At 35.9% G+C, this 26,600-nt stretch overlaps 1 protein-coding gene across 16 annotated transcripts in view; it reads left to right on the top strand.

Annotated features, from left to right (window-relative positions):
* Arpp21 (cAMP regulated phosphoprotein 21) overlaps positions 1–26,600 on the top strand; it is a 148,889-nt gene that overhangs the window by 58,166 nt on the left and 64,123 nt on the right. For 6 of the 16 annotated variants that reach the window (XM_047530875.1, XM_047530874.1, XM_047530883.1 and 3 more), the window contains exons 10-14: positions 12,110–12,218; positions 14,100–14,201; positions 20,061–20,098; positions 22,204–22,263; positions 26,011–26,243. In XM_047530875.1, the coding sequence (XP_047386831.1) occupies positions 12,110–12,218; positions 14,100–14,201; positions 20,061–20,098; positions 22,204–22,263; positions 26,011–26,243 (542 nt within the window). The remainder of the gene's footprint in view (positions 1–12,109; positions 12,219–14,099; positions 14,202–20,060; positions 20,099–22,203; positions 22,264–26,010; positions 26,244–26,600) is intronic. The other 10 variants (XM_047530878.1, XM_047530884.1, XM_047530882.1 and 7 more) reach the window with 7 other exon arrangements.

Raw genomic sequence — 26,600 nt, 5'->3', positions numbered from 1 at the left:
TCTGGGCCATTTGTGAATTTCCTGATGAGAGCAGAGATGTCATATCTTGAAGTCCTATTGTCTACACAGACAGAATATCTCAGATAGAAAGCATTTCCAGCAACTGCAACTTATTAACAAATCTATATCCCAACATCTAGACTTCAGTCTCTATAGTTACACAAAAACTACAAGAGAGTATTTCTGTCATCATGGGTTTTACACTCTGCTTACAGAGACTGGCTATTAGCTTCAGAATCTGCCATCTTAAGAGCTAAAAAATTTAATGAAACTCTGTGGACCCATAGTAGGCACCTAGCAAGTGGCTAGGGAATGATTGAATGATTGAAAACACATTGTAAGATACCCACTAGAAAATACAAAACAGATTTTGTGAGGGCTACCCACTCACCTAATGACTCATGTAGGCATTTACAAGGGTATTGAGGAGAGTTAAGAATTAAATAAATAAAGTGAGGATATTGAAAGTAAGGGTATTGGGTATAAACAAATTTATGATGATTTCTACATTTATTGAGCACTTAGGTGGACCTTCTGCATAGATGGTTGTGTTTAGTTCTCATGATCATCTAATGAAGAGAATGTTTTGAAAACTAATATTTCCAACCTTATTGAAGAGAAATTTTACTGAGGGAGAGTGAGTGAATTGCCAAAATTATACTGCTATAGGTGAGAATAAAATCTTGATCATTTGTCCTCAACTCCAGGGACTTTATGATTTTGTACCTCCTGGAGACAAATTTGGTTGGGTCCAGTGGAAGTTTGCAGGAGATTGGAGGGGACACTGGAGGAAAACAGCCCTTAAAACTATAGGACTTGAGGGTTGATGTGCACAACATGATGCTTTAACAAGTTTAATCTGCTGCTGATGAGTGGGATGTATTCAAGGAGGAATGACCAGGGATAGAAAGACTAGGTTGACTTTTGCCATCAGTGAGGCCTAAGGCTAGAGTTAAGGTTGTCTATGGAGAGACTGTTCGAGATGCTACTATCTGAGCAAACTGATAACACTTTTGAGAATTAGTAATCACCTTGCCCCTGCAGTACTGTAATCTCGTTGGTTCTCAGAGATAACCAGAGTAAGAACAGCTGAGTATAAGGGACCTAAAGCCTGTAAGCCAACGTTTTGGTCCATAAATGGGGTCTTAATGACTCGAAAAGCTGCTCATCAGAATTGACTACCATTTTGTTGGAGTAACAGATGAGCCCCTGAGATGAAACTTTCTACATTGTGTTTGTTCAGCTACCCCCCCCCCCGCCATATATTGCATTAAATGTTTTGTTTTCTAGCATCTTTTATTTTTTACTGTTGGAATTCCTTATTTGTTGTCAGATTAGATGGTGACATCCCTTGAAAATCTAGGGTGGAGGTATTAGGGCCTATGTCATTTTGGTACTACAGACGATAATGTCTTTACTCTCTGTACTGTTGCCTTTTTGGTATATAGGATGAGGCTAGAAATATGAATATTGATTTTGTTAAAATATTTTGTATGCCACAGATAGGCATGACTTTTTATATTTGAAGTATTCCCTTCCTTCCGCATCCCCATCTCAACTTTCTACTTATTTTTCTTTTCTCTATGTTTAACACAAAGAGGATGATTGTTCTTCTATTAGAATTTTTTTTCACCTTTTCCTCCTTTTCTTTATCCCAGAGGAAAGATATTCACTTAGATTGTACCATTTGGAAACTAGAAACCATCCACTTGCATCAGTGTTTTCTAAAAGGCCAAGATTAGCCACAGGCAATGAAGCCCATGTGTATCCAAATGTCTTTGCATATGTCAGAGCAACTGTTTAACTTGTCCCAGGTAATTTTCATGTTAAAAGGTTGTCATCTCCTTACATTTTTTTTTCCTTTGTCTTTTACTTCCACCTACTCTCATTGCCTTAAATCCCCTACTTTTAAGAGTGCAGAGCAAGAACGGAAATAGCAAATCCACCAGAGGAGACTAGTTATAGACTCCCCAAACTGTAAAGCAAGAATAGTGGTCCAAAGACTTTGATTTGGGGTTGTATCTTAAGGGGCAAGTGTCTAAAGACACAACCTTATGATTCCTGGGAAGTAGGAGCCCGGACATTCTCCAGGCATTTTCCTGGAGTGCTGAGTACTGCATAGTAACTGCACCAGTCTGCTTGTTTGTTCCAGAAAAGAGGATTAACTGAGCTATTTAGTAAATATTTAGCAAATGAGATAAATTGATTTCTTTAAGAATCCCTGAAGGGATGGATAATTACTACACTAAAGTAAGGTTCATGGGACCTTCAACTCTTTCAGTGGGCAGACCCAGATTACGGTAGTAGACTGCAACACACCAAGGTCAAAGCGACACCTACTTTGCTTATTTTCCTGAAGGGGCTAAGGCTTAAAATGGGATTTTTTTTTTTTTTCCTTTTTTTTGGTCCCTAAGGCATTTCACTCCCTGCAGGTGATTTTATTTATATTAAAATAAAACAAAACATTTATAAAACAAAACCATTAAAAACACATTCTTTTCCTCCCATGTTTGTTGTATTTCTTTCCCTTTGTCTTGGAATGTGAGTGGAATTGTGAACAAACTGAGCAGATCCTGATATGGATGCTCACTTAATAATCCTCTGAAGAAGACCAAACATCAATTTATTTAAGTGCCTCTTAGAAATCTGTGAGTGGTTGGTTGGCATCCTGTCATTTCTAAACATGGTAAATTTACTGTGCACTTTTTATAGGAATGGCATTTAAAATCATCTGACTAGAAGCCAGAGACGGAAACCTAAGAATCACATTGCTTTCAGGAAAACAATGAAGTTTATAAACACCTAGTTCATTTTTTTTTAGTTGATCAACACATAGTAAATGTGCAATATATTGCAACATATATATGCAATATAATGTGATGTTTGGATACATGATATATATTGTTTAATGATCAAATCAGAGTAATGAACACATTCCTCACCTTCAATATTTATCATTTTTTATGAAGATACCTAGTTCTTTAATTAATACTCAGGCTCAAAGTGAGACTTACTGCTAATGTTAGGCAAACTTCATATCATTTTCCTCAAATATTATATTTTCTCCTTATTATTGTTCCGTTATACCTTAGAGAATATGAGATTCTGTAGATAAGAGAAGTTAATCTCAGAAAAATGCTATGAGAAGAAAAATTAAGTTTGTTATACTCCTTTCCAGTTGATGGCCCTTTTGGTGTAAAGGTACAATTTACTATTTAATTTTGGAAATGAAACATGTGTAATATAGTATCCTTACTTTATTTTTAAGAGTTCTTTGGTGGAGTCATGCTACATTTAACATTGTGTTTATTCTCTTGATTATTTATTCATTTATTTTGCTCCCAACATTCTAGGCAGATAAAGCTAGACTGTTTTACAGGGGAGAAAACTAAGATTCAAGTCTTGTTCTTACTTAGTCAGTAAACTAGGATCTTAGCCAGGACTCTTTCTGTGGTCAGGGAAGGGAGAGCTAATGTCAGTAGAATCTGTGCCCTTAAATAATGATAAAAAGCAAGAAGAAAAACAAGCAGTACTCTTTGTTACCTATTGGTACTTATAAAATGCTGATATGCATTTGATGATTTTGAAAATTATTCAGAGAACCAGATTAAACAGTGTTACTACTAAGGCGGATAGTCAAACCTATAATACCCAAAGAGAAAACCTCCATAATCACAAAACGCTCTGAATTAAAAATTGTCTTGGCACATTTAGAAGTGAGATGAAGCCTAACTCTATGTTCTTAGACTATGTCAGGCATAAAAGTATTTCTCAGGTGCTCAGTACTGCGAGCACTATTCTTTGAAGAGAAGAATCACTATACAATATACCGATGTTCTGTTCACTGTTTATTTGCGAAACCAAGATAATTTTCATTACAACCGTGTGTGTGTGTGTGTGTGTAAAAAGTAGAAGGTATTTGCAAGCCTGTGAGTGCAAGTGTGTAAATGGTTAATATACATTTTACAATTTAGTACAGTTAGAGAAAGGTTTACCATGTATATAGCATTGTCCTAAATGTATCATATGAGGGATCAAAATTATGGTGACCTAGTTCTCTCAATCTTCAGCTTTGCTTGTAGTGGGTGGCAGAATTAGACCCAGAACCTGAGGGTTTCCCTCATTGCTTCTATCCACCTTTACAGTCAAGCCATTTTAACACTTGTACCTGGGAGGTTTTAGGGAATACTGGTTGTGTATATGGATATAATAATAATATGTTATGATGCTTGGTGCAAATCTTCAAACTATAAATTGAAGTCCACTAAGATAAGCAAACATTGACACTGTTACTTTTATCTCAGTTTGTCTTTCCAACTTCAGTCTTCTCAGATTCCACAGTATTCCCAGAGGATCACATCTCCCAATTTCCCCATCTTTACTTCTCACCTTCTGTTCTTCCAATTAGTAAAAAGAAAAAAAAGTAACATTTATTTATGCATCAAAAAAAAATTGGTCATGCTTTATTGACTAAACTGGCCTGGAAATTCTGGACCTATCCAGCAAACTGAAATGCTATATTCTTATGTAGGATTCAGTGGAATACTTTTTTTTGCACATTTTTATATATAAACAAAAAGTCTTTCATTCCAAGAAACAATAATCATTCATAGCAGTTTCCAAAGACAACATTACTCTCATAAAACTTTGCCTCATTTGGAAACACATGAATCAAACCATTATTTGAATATTATAGTAGAGATTGGATCTGTCATTATTAAAATTAACACTAATGAAAATGTTGGTTCAATATTTATTGGCATGCCTTTAGATTTTGCCTACTCAGGAAAACCTAAATAGCATAAGATAAGTTTCTAACATTTATTTAGTGCTTTATCTGCACTGGGCTGAATAGTTTACTTGCATTATCTTATATCTACTTAATCCTCCCACACACTTTAAGGTTAAGTATCATGACTTTCTATGTCACATACAAAGCAAATAAACAATACCTTTTCCTTAAGGAGGTTACATAAATTGCAAAAACTCTCACAATTAATAAGACTGAAGAGATAAAACTTTTGTTAGGCTTGCTTCTCAAAGTTATGTCTTTTTTTTTTTTTTTTTTTTTTCTTTTTGTACCAGGAATTGAACCCAGGGGTACTTAACCACTGAGCCACACCCTCAGCCCTTTTTTTTTTTTGAGACAGGGTCTTGCTAAATTGCTGAGGCTGGCTTTGAACTTGTGATCCTCCTGCTTCAGCCTACTGAGTCGCTGGGATCACAGGCGTGTGCCACCGCACCTGGCTCTGTCTGTTTTAAGAGCATGTTAATTTTTAAAGCTATTGCTATGTTAAATAGAGTATGCTAGTTCAGGTTCATTTCACATGAACTTGCTGATTTATGTGCCAAAATGCATCAGTACTTTTTACAGAGCAGAGCTTTGAACCATTGGATATCTTTTAATGTATCACATAACTTGCAGGTAGAAGGATGGACAATTTAAAGAAAGGCAAGTGTACAGGTAGTCAAGTCATCTTTTTAGCCAGTTTATTACCACTGGTGAGAAAACCTGGAAGCTTGAAAACTTTCAAGAAAATACTCTGGAGCTGAACAAGAAAGCATTCACCATTGATTTAGTGCTGAAAGTGAGAAGTGAATGCAATATACCCTGTGCCCTGCCTTCTGCCAGTTAGCATCAGGAGAGAAGTGACCAAAGGCGCAGTGAACCAAATGTCACATGTGTGGAGTAAGGCTCAATTATTTGTTCAGAGGCTTACTTAGAAAATACTTGGAGATTTTGAAAGTATAAGGAGCCTACAGTTGTCTGAGGCTAATCCTACATCTTACTCATAGACTAATCCTGAAATTGATGTGCTCAAAGAGCAAGCGTTTTTATAGACGGTTTGGCACTTATGGCACTTTTAAAAAATTGAAATATTTTTAGAATTTCAAGGACCTGGGTATATATCAGATGTTAACTTTGTTTTTGAGACTAGATTGTGAACATTGTTTTATGACTATTTCATGCAAAATAATACACAGTTTGCTTTGAAGATTTGCTTTTCTATCATGTAGTTTTTGTACCATAGACCTTATATTTCATTCATGGAAATTTTGAATTTGTAGGCAAACTTGGAGAAATATGACTGTTTTGTTAAACTAAGTAGATCTGTCTGATAGGATTGCCTGTTTGGTGGTGTTACAATACCATACTCAATATAGTTCATGAAAAACCACACTTGCAAACTTAGAATATGATATTCCAGATCTTAAGTACATGTGATTTCTTTCACTTTTTCAAATTTTGTATTCATCACTTTTTCTTATCCCTTTCATTTCTTTTATGTCATTTCTATTTGGTCTTCTTCAGAGAGGAAAAGAAGGTCTTCAGGTTGTACACTATCATTTAGTTATGATCGTAGCAGTATCATTAGTAAATGAACATTTCTGTGTATGTAGATCAAGGACATAGTCATAAAGAAAAGGATTTTGCAGGAAGGGAGGGGTTTACATACACTAAAGGCCTTGATGTGATAAACCAAGACTAGAAGCAGGGAGAAAAGTTAAATCTGGCATTTCTTTAAAAAAAAAATCAGTGTAATAGGAAGATTAAGAATTGCTTTGACAAGTTGGGTGTGGTGGTGCACACCTATAATCCCAGCGGCTCAGGAGGCTGAGGCAGGAAGATCTCAAGTTCAAAGCCTGCCTCAGCAATGGGAGGTGCTAAGCTACTCAGTGAGATCCTGTCTCTAAATAAAGTTCAAAATAGGGCTGAGGATGTGACTCAGTGGTCAAGTGCCCCTGAGTTCAATCCCCAGTACCTCCCTGCAAAAAAAAAAAGAACTGCTTTCATGAAAGAAAATGTCTAAATGCTCATTTTATCTGAATATAAAATAGCACCATGCAAGAATATTTTCTAAGTATTCACAGTTTAAAAATATCTTCATTGTCCTTAATCCAGTGATTAGGTATAAATCGCTATTAAGTTATTGAATTGGTTTCCTGTCTTTCTGAGCTAATAACTTTATATTATTTTGTTTCAATAAAATACATTTTTATTATAATAAGCACAAAAATATAAAAGATTAGAAGTAAAGTTTCCTGTTATCTCACCATCTAGAGATATGTACTGCTCACATTATTATTTTATTATTAATAATATATGTTATAGTTTTAACATAAATAGGATCAAGGTATAGCTATGTTTTTATGAAGTGTTTTTATGTGCTAGTCCATATTATTGGATATTATTTGATGAAAATGCATACTGCATATTGCATGTTCAGTTTCTTACCCAGTCCACTATAGATTTTCACTATTTTGCTCTTGTGAATATTGGAACTCTGTACTCATCATTTATTTCTATTTTCTTCGGATTCGTTCTTAGACATAAAATCACTTTGTCAAGGCAAATTCAGATTTTTAAAGTCCTGTAATCCATGCATCAAATTGTTCTCCAGAGCAACAGTACCAATTTAAGAGATGTCTTAAAGACTCTTGTTGTCTTTGAGTGCCCTGGGCAATGTCTTTCATGAGTAGTCTTGGGTAAGGGAGAGTCAAGGTGTTTTTTGTTAGTCTACTTGTCTCTGCTTATCTTTGCAGTATACTACAGAAACAGAAAAGAATAAATATTTGAAAGGTGTGCAAAATCAGATGAGTTTAAAACATGCTAATTAAAGAAGCTGGCTACTTAGCACTTTATATGTTAGATTTGTAAGGTTTTGTCACATTGAAAAGAGAATGAAATGGTATAAAATGACAAACTGATAAGTGAAATTGTGAAATGAAATTTAGAAGAATATAGGATTTTCTTTTTATTCTCAAAAAACGTTGCCAAAATTTTAGATATGTTTAATTGAAAATTCCAAAGTATTCAGAAAATAGTCATGTCGTTTTCTCTAATATGTTAGCAATAAAAATACTTTTGATAAGTGTCTTACACCATCAAAAGTTTTACTCTGTTCTGTACAAAAACCTTTCTTTGTTGAAATACTTATGCATATCGATGACCACCTTTCAGTTACTTGGAATGCAATTCAAAGACTTCTCTTTGCAATCTTACATATTTAGAATTAAATTCTTTGATTAGCGTGGATGTAGGAAGGAATCAATCTTAACTATTTGGAAGAAAAGTAATAAATTTGTTCTTAGGTATCTCAGTTTGGGTAAACTCTTTCAAATACTTCATGAGAAAAAAAAAGATTTAAAATAATAATGAGTATTTATCTATTTCAAGCTTCCAGGGGAAATAAATCTAACTAAAATTGGAATTGATTGATTAGAAGATAGAGTTTGATTATCTTCACCAGCAACACTGTTTCTCAATTCATGAGCTATGTCTAATTAAGGAACAGTGAGGAATTAGTTCTGACTTCCCAGGGTTTTTATTGGGAATAAACAGACTGGAAATGCAAGTGCTATTCATGTCACGTGAACTTTGAGTTTCACAGTAGATATGTGCTATGAATTGTGGAAAAATACATTTTTACCTTGAGAAAAGGAAACTATTTTCCATATAAAATAAGCATTTAATTTATTTTCTGTGCATTTTGGAGCTAGAAAGAACACCCCATAGGCTAAAATCCACCAGGAAAAGAAAAATTAGGCATTTATGATGCATGGCCATGAGACATGTAGTAGAGTCTAATCATCATCAATTTAATAAATACCATGACCTTTTGTGGCTTTGAGAATTTTAGAGTTATATTCCCACATTAATACATTAAAAGTAACTCATTACCATTTTAAATAAAGGCCTATAATACATTATTTTAGTTTCATTCATTTTATGGCTCAGAAATAATATTGCTATGGTGTTAAATTAGTTGTAAAAGGAATTTTTAAAGGCTGTAATATAATGGTGCATTATCAGTAATTTTTAGTTTAATCACTGCAATATTTCAGTTGTATACCTTAGTTTGCATGAGCTTAAACCAAAATTGCTTTTCATCTCTAGAGTCATAAGTATTTCTATATAAAACCAACCTAGAAAAATATTACTAAGTTTACTTCTTTTTAAGCAAACTTTATATGGTTACTTTATAATCATTCAAAATATTTTTCAAAAACATGACTGATTTGTAATTTAAATCATTTCATTCTAAGAAAAAAATCTTAAATAAGATATTTTAAAAGCAATTATTGAGAATGCACATTTTATAAATTATATCAGAGGAAGTAATATTCTTGCTCTAAATATTTGCATTATTGATTAGAACAAACTTTTGATTACTTTTTGGTTATATAATTGATGTATTTTTCCTAAATATATCCTGCTATAAAAAACAAATAAGCAGAACTATTAAAAAATGGAAATGGAATTTTTAAAATAATATTCAAATAGCTCCCTCATGACATAAACTTTAAACTGAGATGCTCCAAAACTAGAATTAAGATTCTCATTTCCATCTTTCTTCTTTCCCAAGATCCTCTCAGATTAAAAATATATATATACCTATAATACAGATTTATATGTACTATATAGGTATGTTACATATAAATATATGAATATATAAAATATATATTGTACACATAATATATTAAAATATATGAATAGATATTATGTATATTTATATCTCTATGACATGATTAATTTTGGTCAACATGAAACATTAATTCAATTTTTAAAGATCTTAATTCTCTAAATTTTAACTTAGGTTCTTACTGAAAACTCTTTCTCATTCTGTTTTATAAATACAGAATTTGTCCCCATGTCTTATTCAATTAGTCTTTTAATCTGTCTCTGAATTATGATGATTTATAAATAGTTGTACTAAATTTTTATTTGTTCATATATTAAATTGACTGAATGCTTCTGATGTGCCATATATGAATGTGGGCACTAAGGATTAAATATTTTAAAAAGCAAGATCCACCTGGATGTGATGGCACACACCTGTAATCCCTGTGACTGGGCAGACTGAGTTAGGAAGATCACAGTAGAGGCCAGCCTCAGCAACTTAGGGAGACCTGTCTTAAAATAAAAATAAACTAGAAGGATTGGGGATATAGCTCAGTAGTACAGCATCCTGGGTTCAGTCCCCAGAAGCAGAAACACAAAAATGAAAAAACAAAGTCCTGTGCACATGACACTTAAATTCTAGTTCTAGCTGCCATCCTGAATTCACACACTAATGTTATTCATCGTAAAGGAATTTTAATCTAAAACATATTCATTCACTTTCTGGTCATAAATCAAAAAGTTCACATTCTCAGACCACTTTATTTCTATGAGAACATTTACAGAATGCGAAAAAAAATTTAAAAAAAAAAAGTTCTGTAAATGAAAGCAAATCATTTCATTCACTAGAGCTTATCAGCCTGCAGAGCCCAGGGACATTAGAAGAAACCTAATTAACATCGACACAACCAACATCTTTATTTAAGTCAGCAAACTAATTTCATTTGCAATGAAAAAAATTATGTAACAATGTATAAATATTTTTGAAAATGACAGAAAGCTAGAAAAAACTTCTGGAGAATTTTTATCACTTAGAATGACCCAAAACTACATACAATTCTATTACCAGACTTGCTACTATAAGTGATTGACATATACTAGGACTATTCTACCTCAAATGATGTTTTACTTCTCTACTGTACATGGTTCCTTTGGTTTAAAATGCATTTTTTTTCATTTCTTATTTTGTAATTTTCAATCTTATATTTCTGATTCCAGAATGTGTATTGCATTTTACTACATTTTAAGTTGGGTGGGAACTGTTCACATTGATCCCTGAGGTGATGTGATGGAGGTTTCTGTTCTGTAAGTTGAGGTTCTCCTATTTACTGTGCACGGTGTAATTAGAGAGGGACTGAACCAAGTGTCTATGAAGATGTGACCAGGTTTTTGGAAGCCTGTGGTTTAGTGGGACAATCTATAAACTTAAAGTGAAAAGAATCACTGAGGGATGGTTTCCTTGTCTTTAAAAGAGGCCAAAAATCTCTACTTCTATTGCATCAAACTTTTACTATAAGGATTGAACAAGGTGGTGGCATTGCTTTGCAGAAATTATGAATAACTCTGGAAACTGTAACTGGTATTATTCCAGCTTTCTGCTATTGCCTGCTCATCAGTATTCTTATATTTATATACACATATTTTAAAAAAGAATACACCTCATCAAGGTTTGAATTATACACTTAAGCTACTTCTTTGTTTCAAAGTACTACTTGCTTATTTTGGAGTATAATCAAATGGTGAGATTTTCTTAATTACTGGTCACCAACCTTAAAGAACAGGCACTGAAGTGGACTCCCAGTGACTAAAGGAATAATGAACCCAGCAGGGACAGAAAACCCCCTAAGCTTCAGAACTAATGCATCAGACATAACAGAGACACTTTAATGAGAGTCATAAATCAGAACTACTTCTAAGTCAGGGACAAATATTTTCACACTTCCTCTGTGGATGAACCCAAGACCAAGTCTTCCATTGAGTTCTGTGGTATACAGTGACATCGTGGGAAATTAACAAAGAAGTGGAGCCCTTCCCTTCAATAATACCAAATGATTAAGAGAACCTAAAAAAATCAATTGACTAATCAATAGTGTGTAACTGCTTGGAGCATTTTCCCCCATACAAATCAGACATTAAGTTGTTTAAATTAAATATCTCATTTCCCCAATTACTGAGCTGATATACAAACATGGCCCAGAGTGTCATTGTCTGGTGGAATCAGATTCCAGAGCATTTGTTATAGGAGGAAGACAAACAATTTTTAAAGGATCATCTCTTACTACAGAATCAGAAGACTCTTGAGATATCATGAGAGGTATTCTCCAAGTTTCCAGACATTGGTGGATTAATGTACTAAACCTGTGTATTTGTTTGAGAATATGAGTGGGAATTTGAATTCAGGAGTGATGGAGGTCAAAATCATTAAAGAAAACATCTATACACTATAAATGTGCAGATCTTTAAAATTTTTTCTTTAACTTCAGCTATGGTGATCAGCATGCAGCAAACAAGATTCTGAATTCAAAACAACAAAAGGTATTCTAGCAACATGTGGAGAATACCTGCCTGTATGTTGCCAGCAACTCTAATGTCGGAACCACTTCTAAACATTTTTAAAAGTTAAATGCCACGGTGGGGGAAAACACTAAGAAATAACTTTAAACAGGGGGAAAACTCTTTTATTGATATGTTTTACTTTGCTGGCAGACCAGAGCAAAGGTTTTGTGAACATTTAAAAGATGAAAAAGGTGAAGAATCCCAGAAGCGGTTTATCTTGAAGCGAGATAACTCTAGTATTGATAAAGAAGACAATCAGGTTGGTTCTCAAGTTTGAGAGTGGCTGACGTTGTTGTTTTTGAAGGTGGGCTGACTGATGTTCTTGTCGTTCCTCTGTTGTCCCCTCCCTGCCTCCCAGCCCTCCCCTGCCTCTGGTACTACTGCCCTCCCTCCAACCCCTGGCCTCCCCTTGCCTCCCCCCTTTGGCATTCAATGGGTAGCCAAAAACTGTGTCTGGTTGCTTTAGCAATGGCTCTGTGTTGGGCTGCATGGGTGGTGCTTGGCGCAGTTCCTGCTGCATGTCTGGGGGGGTCGGGATGCCACAGGCTCCAAGCTGTGGGGAAAAGCTTTGTCAGTCGCATTTCCAGATGTCTGTGTAACTCTGGCAGTCGTTCCACTCCCTACAGCTTTGTCCTTCAGTTGTGCACAAATTGAGCTGGATTTTCAATACGGACCGATGATCAACTCGTGTAGCTGTTAAAGAACAAACCTTGTTATGGTGAGGACAGGTGGATTTTGCAACTATCCTAAAATAAGACTTCGCAGAAAAGACTTGAGTTCATGTTCTAGTCTCCCACCCCTTCTCCTGCCCATGTTCTATGGTCCACGTAAATTGTCTGCTCGTTTTGCATGAAGTGTAGCAGAACTTTATCCTTGTGTATTGTTTGTGACAAAACATTGTGTTGTTCTAGAGTAGCATTAATCATGGTACTTGGATAAGGTTAAAGAGACTTTACTAAATCTTTTCTCTAAATGGGGGAGGGTGTGGGGACCAGGGTGATTAGGAAGAACACAAAGTAAAACAAATTTTAAATGATAATAAGCACAAGTAGAGAAAGTCAGCTAAATGCCATTATGATTATACTTTGTGTCTCTGACAATCAAAATAGATTATTTTTTTTCTGAAAATGACTTTGCTTTAGAATTTTAAAGGTAAGACAATATGCATCTCACTCAAGTTATTTTAATTACTCTGTGAGTCACTGTAAGCCAGTATGTGCATTTCTGACACACTTTTTTAAAAAACCTGTTCATCATTTGTATCTCGTTTCCTCCCACCACCACCACGGAGCTACACCATGGCTCGTGTTGCCCGTGAGACATGTGCCTGCGTGGTGCACTTAGTGGGTGTCTGTCGTGTGGATGGGTGAATGCGGTCAATGCAGAGCATTTGGTCAGGGATGGCAAAAATTAGATAGGAGGGCAGTTGAGATGTAGGAACTGGTCAGATGAGAGGAAGAAAGAACACTCCTCATGCTGGGTTCTTTGAATTGTTTTCTTCTACTGACCCTTATCAGCAAACAAGTTTTGTTAGATTTAGTTTTTAAGCCTGAGGTCATTCTTCCTATACCAGATGAGATTCACAGAATCAGTCATTGAGTGAATAAAAACAAAGTAAGAGATAGTGTCCATATAATCCTTTCGGCCCCCACTCTCTTTGCTATGCTCACTTGCTATTTGTCCAGTCCTAAAGTTTTCAAAGCCATTTCTTCCTGCAGTCACCTCAAACTTCCGTTTTTTTTTTTTTTTTTTTTTTTTTAAGCCAGCATTCTTCCTCCTTCTGAGGAATCAGACCATCCAGGTTAGCAAAGGAGACAGAATCCATCCCTGGTGAGCCACCACATACCTGTACTGGCTGAACACCTGAGGTACATTCAGGCTTATACATTTTAGATGTACCTGTGCTACTTGCATCTAGCAAGGCAGCAACCAGGAGGAGCAAACATTTCCAGTCATTGCATGCCATGCACACACATGGTACATGTACCCCAGACAGCCTCCTTAGGGGACAGAGAGAGTGAAACTTGTCATACTCCATTTGTGTAAATGAACATTTATTATTCTTAGCTGACAGTTGCTTAACTGCAGATTTCTAACAACTCAACTTGGATAACCCTCCTGATTTCTTTTTTCTGTTCAGCAAAACAGAATGCATCCATTTAGAGATGACAGACGAAGTAAATCAATTGAAGAGAGAGAAGAGGAATATCAGAGAGTGAGGGAGAGAATATTTGCACACGATGTGAGTAGTTGTTTTAATTGCCTCTTTAGTGCGGTCCTTCCATCAGCAGTAAGGCAGCCTCATTCCCCAGACAGTGAGCTGGCAGGGAGTTAGGAGACTGGAGCCAGGGAACAAATCGAACTGCAGCAAACCAGAAGTGTTTCTGGAAGAGGACCTGGTTCAGGGAAGTGATGGAAAACTAGCCAAGGGTCTGGGTGTGTTCCTAGGGAATGACTGGTAGGGGTAGAGAGGTCTAATTTCAGTCAACAAAACAGACCTTCAGTACAAAGGAAGGTATCAGATTTGCAGCAATACCTTCACATCCATATTAGGCAGCAGATCACCTATTAGTGTATTTTTAAAATACCAACACTGTGCAGAGGAAAGAAAAAAGCAGCCTATGGATCACACACACATATAAACATATAAATATCCAGAGTCTTTTCTGAGTCCTTAGAAAATATGGATACTTCATTTTCCTGACGTTAGATAATCCTACTCATTTTTTCCCCTTGATTTCAGATCAGTTCAAATCAGGAAATAGTCTGTCAAGGAAATCATCATAGAAGAATTTCTTTTGTTAAGTCCTAACAAAGAAATGTGACTGGGATATTTTTAGACTTTACCCACTATGGCCAAGAGAAAATGCAATTCAATTAAATAAAAATAAAAAGTTAACAAATAAAAGCTTAATTTAAATGCAAGAAATTTAAAAGGGCAAGTGGTCACTGTAGCTTTCTATTCCATGAAATCACTTGGGGCTACCTGAAATATTGTGGGTTCTTTCCTCTGCAGAAGGAGAGATGTGAGCTCCTTTGTGGGGCTGTCCAGGGCCAAAGTTTCCAGCTTTGCCTACTTAGGGGAAGTGTTTGACTCCTGCTGCGATTAGCTCCTAGAGATCACACAGTGCCAGCCTAGAGAGCTGGGCATCAGTGCTCCCCACAGAAGCGGGAGGAGGGCTGTGATCGTTGGTAGCTTCAGGACAAGCCAGAGTCCGTCACCTTCAGGAAGTGCTGGTTCCTTCATCTGAGGCTGCAGGAGTGATTCAGCCTCTTCTAACTGCACTTCTTCCACATTGGTACCAACCCCAACCTTTCTGGAATACACTAAAATAGAATTTTGATGATAAATAATCTGTCCCACAACTCTGAAATTGAGTGTTAGAGTGAGATGGAACTCCCCGTGGCTGGAGGTGCAGATGCAGTTCTAGAAGATTCTGCAGATATATGGGCTACTTAGGCTTTACTATGGACATAATTTTTGGTGGGGCAAAGCACAACCTGATACACTATGGGTTTTTCATTGTATTTGCTGGAAACAATAATAAAAGTAATGAGATGATCTAATCTTGTCACAGTTGGGGAAGAATACCTGCAACAGGCTGGGCGGCAGCATGTTCTTTCCTCAAGCCTTCATAGAGAGAATTTTTTTTTTCTTCTGTCAGCTAGCTCATTTTTTATTCTATTCTTGCATGCGCTATTGCTTTCTCTCTCATGCACACACATACACACAACCTTTTTTTCCTCACACTTTGGTTCTGGCACGTCAGGTGATTTGTGAATGATTTGTTATATTGAGAAACAAATACTCACTGCAGACATAATGTAGAGCAGCGTTATGTCTTTTTTAAAGTTGTATCACAGAGCTAGGTGACAGAAAGCATAGTTACGAATGGCCACCTGGGCTGAGGATGACACCTGTGCTGCTCACTTCACTTAGTGATTCTCAGGTCCCTGAGCAGTCATCTCAGGGAGCAGGAGTCTTCAAGACTTCCCTTATGCTGACTTCCCTATAACCCTGCTAAAGGAATTAGCAGCTAGGGACCTGGGTCATAGTTTAAACCATAGCACGCTATTTGAAGACTTTATGGCCACATGCTCTATTTATTTATTTTATTGAGGTGCTGGTGATTGAACCCATGGTCTCCTGCATGATAGGCAAACATTCTACCACTGAGCTGCACCCCAGCCCTATTAACATTTTTTGAAAAGTAAAAGCAGACAATTGTGAAAAAGCTTAATTTCAAGCCATTGCATGACATCCTTTGGCAGCCTTCTTCCAAATGATGAGATTTCTTCCTTCTGCAGAAATAGAGATGTGAGCCGCTTTTGTAGGCTCTCTGCATTTCATGCTTTAATAATGTAAATGGAGCACCATCTTTATTCTGGCACTACCTTTAACCTACCATAGAAGGTTCTACTTTAAAATTGGTATCCTATACAGAAAATACACTCCCAGGAGGGATTCCAGAATCAAATGAAAATTCTAATATCACTTGTAAGACTTTATATGCATGAATATATGTGTGATTTTCCAAGGAAAAATTCCCTATCATTAATTAGATTCCTTTAAGCCTAAGGGGGGCCAAATATGCCCAGTGTCTTTCTCCCTGGCCCTAATAATTTGCTAGAGATACTTAGACATACCACTATGTCCTTAGTTATTTTATTGCTGTATTTATTGCTTCACTGGTGATAGCCTGGAGGTTTCAGTTCCTTACTAGGTGGGCTCCTTCATAATCTGCTAGTGTCTTTATGACATGGTAACTAGCTTCCCCTGGAGAAAGTGATTCAAGAGAGAACCAGAGACATCCAAATATGGAAGCCACAGTCTTACATAACCTAGTCTCAGCAATGACATATCTTCCTTTCTGCTGTAGTCTATCAGACACACACACCGACCTTGGAACAAAGTTGGAGGTCACACATAAGGTTATGACTATTAAGAGGCAGGGAGTGTTGGGGGTGACCCTATATGAACTGGACTGTACCGTATCCTCTATGACACAAGTTCTTAAGGACATAGCACAGCAATATGAACTTTCCTAAATAACACATATAGTAGCAGATCTCCCTCACCACACATATCATGACAGCCCATGTTAGGGGACTTTCATTTGTGTATTTCTTGGTTCCCAGTGATCACTGATCACTGCCCAAATTGTTGAGGCACAGAATTGTTCTTTCATAAGATAATAAAGTAAATTAAGTCAATTGTAAAACAAATGCAAAGGATCCAGCATAAGGAAATTGTATTATAGAAGTATAATCTTTTTCTTAGCTCATCTTTAATTTAGTTTCCTCATAATTTATAAAATTGAGACAGCAAAACCAGCTTTCTTCAGTAATTATAAGTAGTGGAGTTACTCAAACCAGTTCAAATATTGAGAAAGCATATGCAAATTTTTTTGCTACTTGAAGAAACAATGAGATGAGAAATACTTTACAGTAGTTATACTTGAGCAAAAAAATCAAATTATTTAAAAATTAGAAATGTTTTTGTGTATTTTCCTACTGTATCTTCATGTCTAAGGTGTGTGTGAGTATGTGAAGAGTGTGAGAATGCGTGTGCACTTTGGTATTGCAGGCACATAATCAAAAATGCAAGCAGTTTTAGGTGGTTTTCTAGAAGAAATTTCAAATACAGTTTGGAAATTTGAGTATCTTGAAATCAGACACATGTTTTCGTTATTTGAGGACTAAATAGTTGTTCAGTCAGAGTGCACGATTTAGCTCTCAAATAACAAATTAGCCTGTTTCTGTAGTAAGTAATATTTGAGATCCAATTCTTTTACTTTGGCAAGGATTTTAGCTTCTTCAATGGTTAATTATATATGATGTTGCTAAATTGGGGGAGATTTGGTTGAGAAAGCAATGCAGTTGGGAAAGGTTTGTTTTGCCTAGAGGGTAACTGGCAAAGGGTATCTGGGTATAAAGTAGGGAGAAGCTCTTCCAGGGTCTTCCCAGCACCAGCTGAGATCCCTCTTCAGGGAGAACGGATGGAAAGGCATGTGGTGCCACCAGAGGTGGGAGTGGGATGTGGGAGAGAACTCTGTAACCCATTAGGCAAAATCATTTTTCTCCTTTTTTGAAAAGGGAGCCTTTTATATCTGAGAATGCATATAAGTGACAGCTTTGAATGTTGCACTTAATTACTGTGACAATTTTATCTTTCTCTGCTATTAAATGTGCAAGTTATTAATACTGCTTTTTTAAAAAAGTTTTATTTTCATAAACCACTGAATCACAGCCAATAACTACCTGTGTCTTATTTATGAAAATGTGGTAAAGAGGTGATGAAGTGATTTACTGAGGACCTTGCCACAAAAATCAGAAACATACTCTTGAGTTATGTTTTTGGGAAAGGTATCCTTGACTTGCTGAAGTCTTACTTTTTATTCAAAAAGTTTGAGTTGCTTACTTTCCTCCCAAATGCTATTAGATTCACAAATCTAAAGAGTTCAGTATGTTTTGATAAACTCCTTCAAACAAATGGATTTCTTAATAATTCCAGTCCCATACAGAATAGTATAAACTTTGTTGACCTCTTTCCAACTGAGCTGAGAAGTAGTGGAATATTGAACTCATAATGTATACCTGAAACAACCTCACTTTCTTTTATATACCATGACTTGACTCAAGTTGATAGGTAGCAAAACTAAACTCATGGAAATGGAGAGGATAGGGTATTTAGTTTACCCTTAAAAGATCTGTATAAGAGTAATGTGATGGCACATCATTCGTATTTGTCTCACTTTCCACATATAAATGTCAAATTTCAAAAAGCTATTTTCTGAAAATATATATTTTAATTGGCTGTTTTTGCTTTTTTGATACAGAAGTTTTTTGCACACCTGAGATTTGGGATACTTTTTCAACAGAAAGGTTCAAAGAAATGATTCTAGAGATGCCTTCACTGAATGCTCACACCACTGAGCAAAACACCATGTCTAAATTCTTCCCCTTTGGCTTCGTGGAAGGAATGATTTCTCTAGCAAATTGAAAGTAGAAGCCAATATCCTGCTTGCCTCTTTGAGTGGTGGTTACATTAGCAGCATCTTTTAGTTCAAGGCTTATTGAAAGGTCATTACTTTTTCTTCAGTTTTTTTTTTTTTTTTTAATCTTAAAATAGACCAGCTCTGTCTCCATTTATCCCTTTAACAGGTCGCTTATTCATAATTGAGAAAATCTACATATAACATGGTGCTTCTGTACTTATGTTTAGAAATTTAATACTTTGAAAATAGTCTTGTTTTGCTTCCTAAACAGTCCCTGCTATTTTATGACCTCAGCACCATAATTTGCCTAGGCTTCTCTTTTTCTGCTTGTTTAAATTTAATCCGATCCACCTTTCCCCAGCATGTAATTCTAACAGAATTCTATCTTCCATACATTGTATATTAAATACAAGATAGGAGAGAAATGATTACCAGGCAAACAGAAACAAAACAGTAAGGTCATCAGTTTTCTATGTGCAAAACTAAGAAATATCAGATGGAGTTTGACCGTTGTTTTTTTTTTTCTAATTAGCTTTGTTTCATTGAAACTTGTCTTCTGTCCTCCTTACTTATGATCACAGATAGATGGCATTTCTTCCATTTTGAGAGACTTGTGTTTAATCTCTTTCTTCCGTGAGAGTTCATAGTTGCCAGGTAGTTCTTATAGAATTGTGGTTTCACACTGCTCCCGTTCTTAGGTGGATCCTTCCAAGTTTGCATGCTCTGCCTTGTTTTGAACCTCTTCCCCTGGCTTCTGTTGGTGACTGTACCTCCACAGCTCCAGAGGAAACCACTCGCTGCTCAGACTCCAAAGGTGGTCATGGGTTTCTCCAGCAATTTTATTCACATTTCTCTTCTGACCTTGTTGCTGAACGGGGCTTAATCTGTTGAAAACCTGGAGATGTCCTGGTGGAAAAGTTCCCTGAGCTGCATGAGAATGGTTGACTCTTCTAACGCTAACCTATATTTTTTCCTTTTTTATTTCCATCTTTTGTGCATATTTTTCCCTAGGAGGGGAAAAGTAGTTTTAAAATCTGGAAAGGATTTGGGACCCCTCAGCATATCCAGAACATCTGATACAATGCCTTTCTTTTATTTTTCAGTCAGTTTGCTCCCAGGAAAGCCTTTATGTGGAAAACAGGTAAAATGGAATTTTATTTTTTGTATTGTTAGAAGAACAGTCTGTCATGTATGTCCTGTTTATTCCCATATACATATATATATATATCCCATATATAAGTGTGTGCTTGAATATATGTATAAATAAATACATATATCAATGTGTGCACACGTATATATTCACACTTATATGTTATTTAACATGTCTAAACACACATACATATTCACATATGTTATTTAGCATGTCGAAGAGTATTTAATTTGGGGGAAAAAGTTCTCTCAGTTACTTTCAAACAGAGGCTTAAACTGTTTCCTTATTTTGACTCAATCCTGTGTCCTTCCTAAGGTGAAATTTCTGTTACCTTCCCCAGGCATTAAAAAGAGAAAATATTGAGTTCACGCAGGAATTTGCAGTTCCATTGGCTTACTGAGCAGGCTGCTAAAAGTACTTTATTTGGTATTATTAGCCACTTCTTTCCTACAATTATATAGCTATACAAATAATAATTAGAATAATATTACTTTAAGTTCCTCATTCTTAACTACCTATTCATCTTTATAAAAAGTTTACATGAAAACCTCATCTAAAGCTAGGTATGGTTGCACACACCTATAATCCCAGCATCTCAGGGGCCTAAGGCAGGAGGATTGCAAGTTCAAAGCCAGCCTCAGTGATTTAGCAAGGCTTTAAGCAACTCAGTGAGACTGCATCTCAAAATTAAATATAAACAAAGGAATAAAGAGGGCTGGGGATGTGGTTCAGTGCTTAAGTGCCCCGGGTTCACTCCCTGGTACCAAAGGAAAGCAAACAAACAAACAAACAAAAAAGAAGAAGAAAGGAAGAAAGAAATAAAGAAAACCTTATCTAAACCTGTCTAGATGTAGCAGTATAACTGTCTTAGGGGTTAGGGGAAGGAGGCAGTTGTAAAATTTATAGTAGATCTTGGGAATAAGACTAGACATTTTTCAAACTTAACATATATCTTTGTAAAAGTACCTTTTAAAAATGGTTCTAAATTGACACAGATATTAAAGTGTCCTCTTGATTTAATTGCAGATATTCAGGAGAAATTTAGGAATCCATATTAATAGTACTAATCACATTTAAGATGTACTAAAATCCCCAACTTGATTTAGAAATATGGTATGCGTAAATAAGGTGTTGATTAACTTTATTTCAGGTGTCAGCTTAATGGATATCCCTCTAAAGTTGGTTAAAATGGAGACTAATTCAATGCCAGTACTCAGAGAAATTTAAACTGGGCATTAAAGTTAGCTGATTAAAAAAAAAAGTCATCATATTAGCACTTGGAATTCTTCAAGTAACTGAACCCTCCAAGAGAGTAATTGCTTTTAAAGGACAAAATTATAAAATAAATCTATACAAGCTCTGAATTTAAAAAAAATTATGACTTATACAGACTTAGGCAAATTTCCAAATTTTCAGAGAAACTGAATCCAGGAGTATTAACATTTTAGTGATGATTCTGAAGCATTCCAAATTCTGTATCCATACCAAGAAAAAAGTTAAGTAAGCATTTGCAATTCATTTTGGTGGGAAACCTTACTCCCTAGTCTTCTAACCAGTAATTTCCCCTACCTTACACCCTAATTCTATTTTTCAATTGGCTTCTATTTAACTTTACAGGACTATATCACATATATGCATTGCATGTGTGAAGTCTTGATAGTCCTAGAATTGAGTGGTTCTCCAATAAAAATAAATCTATTTCTAAAATTATTGTCTATGGAATGTCAATATTTCATTATGCCCCCCCAATAAAAATAACTTAATATTACCTTTAAAAAAAACTAATATGTTTTGTTAAATCTCTGTCATATTTATAGTGATTTCTTTCATTATCCCCTCTCCTTCCGTTTCCTGTATCTCCTCTCTCTTCCCTTCCTTCTTATCTGGCATCTGTGCCTTCTTCCTAGGGTAGGGATCTTAATCCTATCACACTGCCATGAATTTATTATGACAAACTTAATGTCACACAAATAAAAAATCGTATGTGGGATTAATTTACAAGAAAGTTGTGCTATGGCAGAGCACACATACATTTAACTTAAGACATTTAGTATCCTTAGGTTTTATATCATAAAAATCATGTTTTTCATTTCCAGTAGGCTCTTGGAAGACAGTAACATATGCAATGAGACCTATAAGAAAAGACAGCTCTTTCGGTTGGTATGGTTTACTTTTTTAAACTATGTTTTCAGATTATGTGGCAGAAGTGATGTTAAATATAAGTGTATTAGTGTAAAATATTTCTGTTCATGAAATAAAATATGTTCAGTGCACTTGATGTAGAGTTTGTTACCCAGCTAGTGTGACATCATATGGATCATGTGAGAGGCGGGACTGGAAAGCTGGCCCTTCCTATGCAGCTCCTGGGGTTGTTCTGCAGATTTTCTGTGTTTCAGAACTCACTCTGGCAGGACACTTATTTAACATTCCCAAACTCCTTCAGCAAATTTTACCAGGTTAAAATTTCTCTGACAGTTTGAAATTGAATACATATTTCCAGCACTGGGAATTACATCAATGATAACTATTTGGTTAGCTAATTTTTAGGTCTCTACTGTCCCTCATAATATTCAAATGTATTTTTAAGCACAAATTTTATTTCTAAAGGAGGCTGTGATGTTCCTTCCAATTATAGTCAACTACTTAAATTGAGATCTGTGTAGGATAATGGGAAAAGAAAAAAAAATTCTTTTAAAGTTCTGGGTTCAGAGGAAAGCTCTATAAAAGCAGAAGGATCACACCTATTTTTTCACATTTATTTGATAAATGTTAAAACTTTTATCAAATGTATTAACACATTTGTAAATAGTAGGATACCTGTTACAGGAAAGGCAAAAACAAAAAAAAATTTTTTTTAATTTAGAAGAAAAAAATACTAAGGAAGATAGAAATTATCTTTTGGTAGTAAATCTGAAGTTGGTAAAATTAGAGTAATTGATGCCTCTGCTCTGGGGAAGGAAAAAAAATCCTGCATTTCTTTCTTGAAAACCCAGAGAAAAAATAAAATTTACTAGTACCCCTGTAGTCACTCTGTGGTTTAATCTGTTTAGGCTAATAGAGATAAAAACATGTGTCTTACCCACAAAAGGATGTTAAGTTTACAAAGCCCCCAAACTGCCCTCTTACAGACCTGCCCATTAAGGTCAGCCACCCCAAACATAGATTCCATCATCCACCAAAATAACCAAGCACAGAAACTCAGAAAGACAACTTAGGACAAAAGTCACCTACACAACTGTGAAGGCAATTCAGAGTGTACATCATCCATAACTTGGGCAAAAAAATTACAATGTTCAGAAATGTAAGAAAATGGACACATCAGTTGTCAATCAGGACAGAAACAGAATTTAGAGTATGTGCTTTGTATCTATCCTGGGATTAAATTCTGGTTGCCTATAAAAGGACCACCTCTCCAATGACAGGATATTCTATTCTTACTGTTTTCCTGGATTACAGTTAGAGGGGTCCAGCACTGAATTTAAGAGAGAAGGAAAACACCTGTCAGACATGGTTTTTTTTTTTTTTTTTTTTTTTTTTTTTTTAATAAAGTATATGATTCCACACTCAGAGAGATAAGAAATTCACTTCTGGGCATCACCCTGTCATTACTGGGCTAAATAATCAATGAATAGAGTATATAAAATACTTTTCAGTGTGTGAATACCTAGAATCATAAAACAGAATTAGATGCTATTTTGAATCTCATTAATGCTAATTCCCTAAAGCAGAAACTTATTTTAAAAATGCACAGAACTTGGCTTGGGATGATGAATTTAGTCTGTAATCAAAGAAATAAAGCTAAGAAAATCTCAGGTTGTCTTATTGACCACATGATGTGGCCAGTCTAGAGGACCTCCCCATCTCTCAAGAATTTGCTCTACCAGGTATAAGAGTACAGAATACAACACAGGAGCTTGCAACCTGTGGTGCTCACCTCCTTTGCAAAGAAATTCTTAACCTGCTGACATTTAGGAAAAGTCTGGATTTCTTATGTGGATGTGCATAGATCCTAGGGAGAAACATAATTGAAGCAGAACTATTGATGGGAACAAGGGTTCACTCCTAATTCCTTCTGATGTATCCTACATACTAAGGCTAGGGACCACCCCAAATGCAAGTCAGTGTTTTTCTATAATAAATATTCTACATTAACTGCAAATGAGATTATCCTCATATAACTGGCGAATTCATAATTGCTAAGTAGTGATTTAGCCAGACCTTGTCAAAGAAGGGTCAACATAATCAGAATTATATAGGAGAAGAATGAAGTCGAATTTGGACATGGAACGACAAACAATGAGGAATGGAGCACCAAACTCTTGAAAAGGCAGTTTTTCTATATCCTACCTCCCGTGGCTTTCTTATATTTTGAAGGTGTCTAAGAACTAAAATTGCTTGACCATTGCTGAGGGTACTTCCTCCTGCAGCTTGGTCTTTTTTCAGATGGTTCTTGTTACTAAACCAAGGACCTGCTGTACCGAGAACAGAGAATGTAAGGAAGCATCGATGGGGGTGGGGCAGGGCATGGAATGTTTTCATCCAGTGTCCTCCTTGAAAATGTTTCTTGTTTTGTGAGTTTTCTGTTCCGCTCTCTCCCCTTGCTTTATGAAGTTCCTGCTACAGATTAGTTACTTCATTTTTATTATCTCTTGGATCCATTTGAAGCAAAACCTAAATTTCTATATACCTTCTGCAGAGTTCAGTTGGTGTCTGGAATGAGCTATGAAGACCTCTAGCATCTCAGTAGCCTGTTATTGACTTTAGAAGAATATTTTTAAAAAAGGTCTTGGTCACATTTGTGAGACTGGATTTAAGACTTGAATATGTTACATTTCGTACTGATATGAAATGAAGGGCTATATTTATAGCTCATGATATAGGTTGCCTTCATTTCTTTATAATCTATAAGAATCTTAGTATATTTTATTGATGTATTATTTCGATCTGCAGAATAAGCTTCAGAAATTTTAACAAAGTTACTTTTTAAGCAGGTTGAAAACCAATGAAAATGCAATTGTTTTTATCAAGTTTCTTAATAAAACACATTTAGCTTTGCATACTCTTTAAATTATTCAGGAGTCTTTAAAATTCACTTCCGGCTACTGGATCACTTCTAGTACATTTATTCTCTATTTGAATTTTGAACAATTATGACCTTTAACTTCAAGATGCTTTTTGGTATTTCCACTGACCCCACTGGAAAGTTTCTTGTCAGCGTATGGCCGTAGAGTGTTGACACTGTTGTTCTACGTGAAAAGGATTAAAGGGCTATTTCCTCGGACCATGAAGGTTAAACCCATCAGGCATAATTCTCACCATGGATTAGCAATTTCTGTGACTTCTGTGCTCTCTGTCATATCCTTTGTGAGTTCAAGATATATATCATAAAGTTGGAAAACGAACTAATAAATAGTTTCTCGGGACGTGTGTGCATTTTCTAAGCCAATTATTCAATGCTGAAGAAAAAGAGAAAAATAATACCCTTCTTTAGTGGGAATTCCTTTTAGAATCATTTAAAATTATAATTACCTCAGAACATTAATTCATTGTTGGTTTGGCTCAGGAGAACTTATCCCCCTATCCTCTCTGCAAGAGAAGTTAGCGATTATATTTTATGCCATGTTTTTCTAGTTATTTCTCCTTCCCTGGCAGGAGGATCATGTGACATTCCTGGGTTTGGTTTTTCTGTTTGTGACATGTGTGTCATATGTGATGTGTTATCTGTCTATACATCATCAAGGCATTTGTAGCAGTGTTTGGGGGAGCCACTGGCTTCATTAAATGGTTGACAAAAGGGATCTTGCGTAGATGACTCTACCAAGAAAGGCCCCATCTGTGCCCACCCACCCCAGTCGTGCAATGTAACTCTGTTCCTGTGCGTCTTTCTGGTGGCCATGCTCCAGGGGCAACAGAGATAGCTCAGGGAGAACATCTGGGAGTCGGCAGAGCAGCTCGGAGAATGAACTCAAGTGGTCAGACCACCAGAGGGCCTGGAGCAGCACAGACTCCGACAGCTCCAACCGCAATCTGAAGCCCACCATGACCAAGACGGCGAGTTTTGGGGGCATCACGGTGCTGACCAGGGGTGACAGCACATCCAGTACCAGGAGTACCGGGAAACTGTCCAAAACAGGTAGTTAGTACTGGATGGGTTTATGTTCTCTGGTATTTTGGGATTCTACCTAAACCTTCCTGACACCATTCTGTCTTTGAATTAACTAATAACAATGACACTGGTTACATTACATTCTAGGCAATTAGAAGGTACAATTTTAATAGGCTGCTGCCTCTTGCTGTGCATCTAAGTCAAGTTTTTGAGCTCTTTAATCTTCAGACTTAGGTTATCATAGAATATTACTCGAACTCACATCAGTAGACTTGAAATTTATCTCATTTATATTTACTTAAGTTTTTCCAGTAAACTGAATTGAAGTTTGAATCAGATCACTTTTATAAAAATGATTACCATGGAATTTACACATAGCAACTATTT

Source organism: Sciurus carolinensis, chromosome 17, assembly GCF_902686445.1.
Source record: "Sciurus carolinensis chromosome 17, mSciCar1.2, whole genome shotgun sequence".
Taxonomy (NCBI): Eukaryota; Metazoa; Chordata; class Mammalia; order Rodentia; family Sciuridae; genus Sciurus; species Sciurus carolinensis.
This window is presented reverse-complemented; position numbering and strand designations above follow the sequence as displayed.